The following is a 6,462-nucleotide window of genomic DNA, read 5'->3' on the forward strand; positions in this document are numbered from 1 at the left end:
TCTTGTTATACCAGTTTTATTGATACGGCTTTACAGCCCCCCGCAGAGCCCTACCGGCCAACTCAGACCGGCTCAGGCCACCTTCTTGCTCACGCGCTCGTAGATCACGCCTCCAAAGGTGGAGACCTGGAAGAAACAGCGGGAACAGAGGGAGTCACTGCAGGGAGCCCAAGGTGACCATGGGGCCTAGGGAAGGTAGACTGGCCTCTAGTCCCAGCCCTGATGGGATGTGGCACCGTTTCTCTGGGCCTCTGGTTCCCAGTTTGCTGCAAGGCTCACTCTGTTTACTTTTATGTGGCCAAAGTGTTAACATGTTGGCACGATGTGGCTTTCCTTGGGATAACCTTCAACTCGTCCATCCGTTTCATTTCACCCATGCCAGTCACATTCCCCCCAATACTGAGCTTGTCCCATTGTACAGATGAGAAAGCTAAATGTTAGAGAAGTCAATCACCCCTCTGAGGAAGGCCACACTCACCCTCTACACCATTTAGCATTTATGGGGCCCCTGTGCTCAGTGATGGGGAGATACAGTCTCTGCCCTTGGGAAGTATAAGGTTTTGTGGAAGAGGCTGAAAAGAGGATGCTGTTCAGGAGAGGCCCGCTGTGTGCAGCACCCTGGGCTCAAGGCCAAGACACGCTGTCATCGGATGTGCTTATAGCATCAGTTGGTCCTGATGCCCAGCAGAGGAGAGCTGCTTTCTTGTGGGAGGGGATGGGTGGCAAATGGAATTTTGTGGAAGCAGTTTTGCCTAAGGGCAGCAGTACAGTGATGTGTGATTTTCATATGGGGTGGATGGAGGATGGAGTGGAGGGGGAGGCCAGGGCTCTTCCTAGAGGAGAAGTGATGAGAGAAGGGGTGCTGGTGGTGGGTGGAGGTAGGAAGAGGGATGCTCACAAAATGCATCCCTGTGGGTGGAGAAGGAGGAGGGTGTCCAGAATAATTCTGGGTCTCCAGAGATGGGAGGAAATATGCAACCAAGACCACTTCTCTCTGGTACCTAGTCTGTCCATGTGCATATGTGTGTGTGCATTCTTGTGCGTGTGTGTGTGTGATGGCCATGAACTCTGGGCACTGCTCCCACTGTACAGACTCCATGGTCAGGTGCCCCCAGGAATTAGGAAACATTTGTTTCTTTTGGGAAGATGAGTTCTCCTGTCGGGCACAAATGTGCTTCATTCTGCCCTGGGTTCTCCTTGTACCCCTCACAGGCTCTGCCCTGGGCTCTTCCTGCACCTCTCCCAGGCTGGGGAGCCTTGCGTCTGGGAGTCAGTGTCCTCTAGCTTTCATCAGATTCTCCAGGAGGTCAATTTCCATCCAGAAAAAAACGCTCGTGCCTGTGCTTAGTTGCTCAGTCGTGTCTGACTCTTTGCAACTCCATGGACTATAGCCCGCGTGGCTCCTTTGTCCATGGGATTCTCCAGGCAAGAATACTGGAGTGGATTGCCATTTCCTTTTCTCAGGGGATCTTCCCAACTCGGGAATCAAACCCTCATCTGCTCCATTGGCAGGAGGACTCTTTACTGCTGAGCCATTGGAGAAGCCTATGCCATATATATATGTGTATGTATATGTGGGTATACATATATGTACACAGACATATTTTAAAACACTATAGATTTTTTTTTTTAAACTAAAATGAAGGGAGGGAAAGAAGACCCATGGCCTGGGAAGAGCAGGCAGAGTTTAGAAATCAGCCAATTTCATCTGCCTCCCCCACAGACTAGCTGTGTGGCCTTGGGCAAGTTGCCTATGTCTCTGAGCCTCTACGGCTTCTCTGTAAAATGGGAGTAATGTGAGGGCATTGAGGCTCTGGAGCCATGTGCTGCTTTTCTCTAGACTGGACTTGGGTGAGGAACACAAGGAAACGGGGAAGAGATTGCAAGATAGAGAGGAATGAGGGTGGCAGACGCTGCCTCCCTCAGCATGTCCTCCTGGAGAGGCTTGGGGAGGACAGCCCAGACCTCCCCTGGGGGTACTCTAGCCCAAGACATAGGCTCACGAGGGGGAAATGACCGACATGTAGAAGCATCTTCCTTTTTCTCGTCACCTCACATCCATTTCCTTCACCTAGGGAAACTCTGGAGCCCCTGGGGGAAGAGTTGAATGGGGGATGGAGCACCTCCAACATGTGTTTACTAAGAGCCCACCTGCCAATGCAGGAGACACAGGAGACGAGGGCTCAATCCCTGGGTCAGGATGATCCCCTGGAGGAGGAAACGGCCTGTGGGAGGGGTCAGTCCACAGGTGTGTGAGTTGGTCCCACCAACATTTTTTTAGAAATCTTTTAATTAGTTGCCAATATTGGCTAGTCTGGAAATTTCACTTGAAGTGCCAATTTCCAGCTTCTCTTGCAACACCAGAAGATAGAGCATTCAGGGCCTGAAGTCCCTCATGGAAGTGAGGGAGTGGCAGCTGTGCTTGGGCCCACCAGGACTCCCTGCTTCATTTATACTCTGGGAAGTCCAGACTTGTGCCCCTGAGGTGGCTGAGTGCGGGCACTGGAGTCTGGCGCCTAACACCAAATTCCTGCTCTGTCAAAAAAGCTGTGCCCTCTGGCCAATCTCTTAGTCACCCCGTGCCTCAGTCTCCTCACCTGCAAAATGGGGATAAAAACCCTTACCTAACAGCATGATTGTGAAGATCAGATGAAGTCATGTGCATCCAGCAATCAGCACAGAGCCCATGCCTGTGAAGCCAGCTTCCCAGAGGCCTGCCTCTCAGGGCAGAAGAACATCCTCTATATTATGTGGGAACCAGCAGGACACTTACCTCCACCAGCTTGCCATCCACAATCTCTACGGTGTGGTGGTAGTTGGCAGAGTCCACGACCACTTTCCCACCCTCCATCTTCACAGTGACCTGAAAGAGAAGCAAAAAGCAGCCTGAGTTGCAGAGCCCCCACAAATGCAGACCAGCCCTCGGGGGTGAATGGACCTGCCTCCAGCCCCAGCAGTCCCCCTCTAGGAAGTAATTTGTCCTATAGACACGTGATGCTACAGTCCGTGGGATCGCAAGGAGTTGGGCACAACTGAGCAACGGAACAACAACAACAACAAAGACATGTGATTGCATATATCCAAAGATACAGATAGTCTGTGCAAGCCACTGGACCTTCCTGTGCCTCGGTTTTCTCATCTCAATAACGGGGGTAGTACTGGTACCTACTCCATGGGGTTACTGTGAAGATTAAGTGATTTACTGTTATATATGTGGGCTTCCCAGGTAGTTCAGTGAAGAAGCGAAGAATCTGCCTGCCAGTTCAGAAGGGGAGGCTTTGATCCTGAGGTCAGGAAGATTCCCTAGAAGAGTCAGACGTGACTGAGCAGTCACACATGATATCATGATACATGTAGAGTGCTTAGAGCAGTGCCTGGCTCCCTGCTAAGCACTCCTTGTTAGCTGCAGACTCTGTTATGATCATCGTTATTAAGTGATGCTGATGTCATCCGAGAGTGTTGATTGCAGCATTGTTTGTAACAGTGAACAACCTAAATATTCAACTTATGTTATCCTCCAGTCAATAGCCTAAATATCTATTAATGAGGGAATGGTGACTAGCATTTCCGTACTGTTGGACACAATACCACCATTAAGAAAAGACTAAGGCAACTCAATATGTGCTGACAAGGAAAGATACCATGAGAAGTTGTTAAATTTTTAAAATACCCAAGTGGCAGAATATCAATATTATGACTGCTTATCCCCACCCTGGCAATCTGAGGAGCGGAATACTTTCTTGGTCAGGGTTGGGGGCTACAGAGGGGACCTGGGATGGGTGGAAGACCTGAGGGGCCATTCTGGGTAGGAAGGGGATAAACAGCCAACTTTCACTTCTTTGCTACCCATGATTGCAGTTTCGAACCCAGATGAGTCTAGTTCTAGGGCCTGGGCAAGATTAATCTCTAGGTCACACTACAGGCAGCATAAAAATGTGGTTATGCTCTCTGGAACCAGACTGCCTGGGCGTGCAGGCCCAGCCTCGCTGTGGGATCTAGGCAACTATTTAATCACATGACTCAGCCCAACTCCCCCATCTGTAAAGTGGGGCAGTAGTTATAGCAACCTCACGGGCTTACCTGCATTAAGATATGGGACAGATCCAGCTAGTGTTGGGGATATATGTGTGAAGGATTCGGCAGATGGGAACAATTTTTATCATCATTATTGTGTCCATTATTGACGTATCATTAAAAACCAAGAATGGCTAAGTTGCCAAGTAACTCAAGCTCTTAATGCTGTAGACTAGACTTGAGAAGAAGGGCATCCCCGGTGGTGCTAGTGGTAAAGAACCCACCTGCCAATGTAGGAGACACAGGAGACCTGGATTTGATCCCTTGGTCAGGAAGATCCCCTGGAGGAGGGCATTGCAACCCACTCCAGTGTTCTTGCCTGGAGAACCCCATGGACAGAGGAGCCTGGCAGTCTACAGTCCATAGGGTCACAAAAGAGTTGGATGCGACTGAAGCGACTTAGCACTCACACACAGACTCAAGAAGAAGCCTCAGCTTAGGGAGCAGCCCCAGGGGACATGGTGGGGACCAAGAAGTCAGCCAGAGGCCTGGGGAAGGAGGGCGGGGTAGCCAGCAGGCTCTCACCTTGAACTTCTTGTTTCCCACGGTCTCCATCTCAGTCTCCTTGCCAATGGTGAAATTGTTGGAAATGGAGTGGCCCCCAGGGTAGTGCTGGGACCAGGTGAAGTTCTGCCCGTCCTGCTGTATCTCCGAGATGACCTTGAAGTTGCGGCCCTTTTCAATCCTGTCGCTGGAGAGCCCTGGGCCCAGGGACAAGCAGAGTGGCCATGTAAGAGCTGCCTACAACCTGTGGCTTTGGGCACGAGCTTGCTTCCCCCATGGCAGGTTAGTGTGACAGTCAAGAGCACAAGCCCCAGTTCTGTCATAAGCCATGTGGCCTGGGCAAGTTACTATCTCTCCAAGGCTCAGGGTTTTCATCTGCAAACTGGGGATAATAAGGCCCATTTCTCAGGACTGTTGCAGGGGTTAAATGACAGTGATTGTGTCTGGTAAAACTGCCGGCATGAAGTTGACAATAATAGCTGCTCTTCTTAACTATACTAGAAATTTACTACTGTACTACTAGAAACTAGTATAGTAAAAAGTAGTATGCTAGAAATTTCCCACGCTCACAAAGTCCTAAAATGAATGAGACCTGCAAGACTGTCTTCTAATGCTCTTGTTTTACAGATACGGATTCCTGCAACTAGACTGTTGTAGGTGAAGCCAGGTCACTGTTCCTTCAGGGCCAGTCCCAGTACTTGACCCACAAGGGCTCTTTCCTCCCCATGGCCCCAGCCCCTGCTCTTGGGGCCCCTTTCCTACCTGGACCCAGGTAGGGCCCAGGTCCCCTGCGGCTGTCCTCTGAATCTAGACAGCTGCACTGCCTCACACTTGGCTGACACACCAAGATTTCTGCAGGATTGTCAAGTCCACTGTCTCTTTGGTCCCTCTCAACCAGTGTTACAAATCGAGCAGTCAGAAGAGTGGGGTGTTTGATCTCCACCCATGGTGCCTAGCACTGTAAGAGGCCCTTGTTTGCTGAATGATGGAGTGAACGAGTAGCTTGTCAACCCTGGTCTCTGTGTTCCCACCCCTTTGTCACCTCTCCCCAGGCAGCATGTGGTGACATCACTCATCTCATCCTGGGCTCCGGGGGGGTCTCATGACCTCTGGCACTGATGCATGACCGTGGGCAGTTCTTGCTGAAATGCCCCATCGGTAACATTAGGTTGGCCCATGCATACAGCAAGCATTCAATAAATGTTTGAGTGAATAAACCAATCAACTCTCCATCTTACCCATTACTAGCTTTGTGACCTTGCACTAGTCACTCGACTTCTCTGAGCCTCATGAATTTTGGGTTCCCTGTGCAGAGCTGGCTGTGACGCCCAACCCCAGGAAGGTGCTCTCAGGAGCTCACTCACCCAGGCGCTTCATGAACTCATCATAGTTCTTCTCACTCTCAGTCTCGTACTTGCCAGTGAAGGCCATGCTGCCGAAGAGCTGGAGCCTCTGGAGCAAAGGATGAGAAGGAAGAGCTGTGGTGCTGAGGGGCCTGGTGCCTCCGCTTATAAACCCTCCTGGATGCTGAGGCTCAGCCCCAAAGTCACCCCACTTCTCCTTCCCACCCATGAAGAGGAAGCACTTGCAATTTTATGATGTGGGCAGGACGTGGAGGAGCAAAAACCCCGAGGTTATTCACCCTGGGGACTTGCTGGCTGGAGTCCCATTGCCATTGGCAAGGCTAGGGATGGCTCTGCTGCAGGGTTTGAGTGATCATCCATTTCTGCCCAGCCCTCCTCCATCCAGCCATCCATGTCCTCCATCCATGCTCCCAGCATCCCTCCTTTACTCAGTCACCCCTGCATTCACTGACCGGAGTGTGTCAGGTACCTCAGTGTGGGGCCAGCACTGAGGAAACAGTGAGACATACCCCCTTCCCCA

The 6,462-nt window shown here is 51.0% G+C and overlaps 1 protein-coding gene across 1 annotated transcript; it reads right to left on the minus strand.

Annotated features, from left to right (window-relative positions):
* FABP6 (fatty acid binding protein 6) lies at positions 1–6,105 on the minus strand. The gene is made up of 4 exons (XM_027545781.1): positions 5,943–6,105; positions 4,600–4,775; positions 2,774–2,863; positions 1–126 (listed from the first exon to the last, which is right to left on the minus strand). The coding sequence occupies exons 1-4, from the start codon at positions 6,007–6,009 to the stop codon at positions 73–75; spliced, it is 387 nt and encodes a 128-aa protein (XP_027401582.1). The 5' UTR covers positions 6,010–6,105; the 3' UTR covers positions 1–72.
* Positions 6,106–6,462: the final 357 nt, after the last annotated feature.

This window comes from Bos indicus x Bos taurus, chromosome 7 (assembly GCF_003369695.1).
Source record: "Bos indicus x Bos taurus breed Angus x Brahman F1 hybrid chromosome 7, Bos_hybrid_MaternalHap_v2.0, whole genome shotgun sequence".
NCBI classification, from domain to species: domain Eukaryota; kingdom Metazoa; phylum Chordata; class Mammalia; order Artiodactyla; family Bovidae; genus Bos; species Bos indicus x Bos taurus.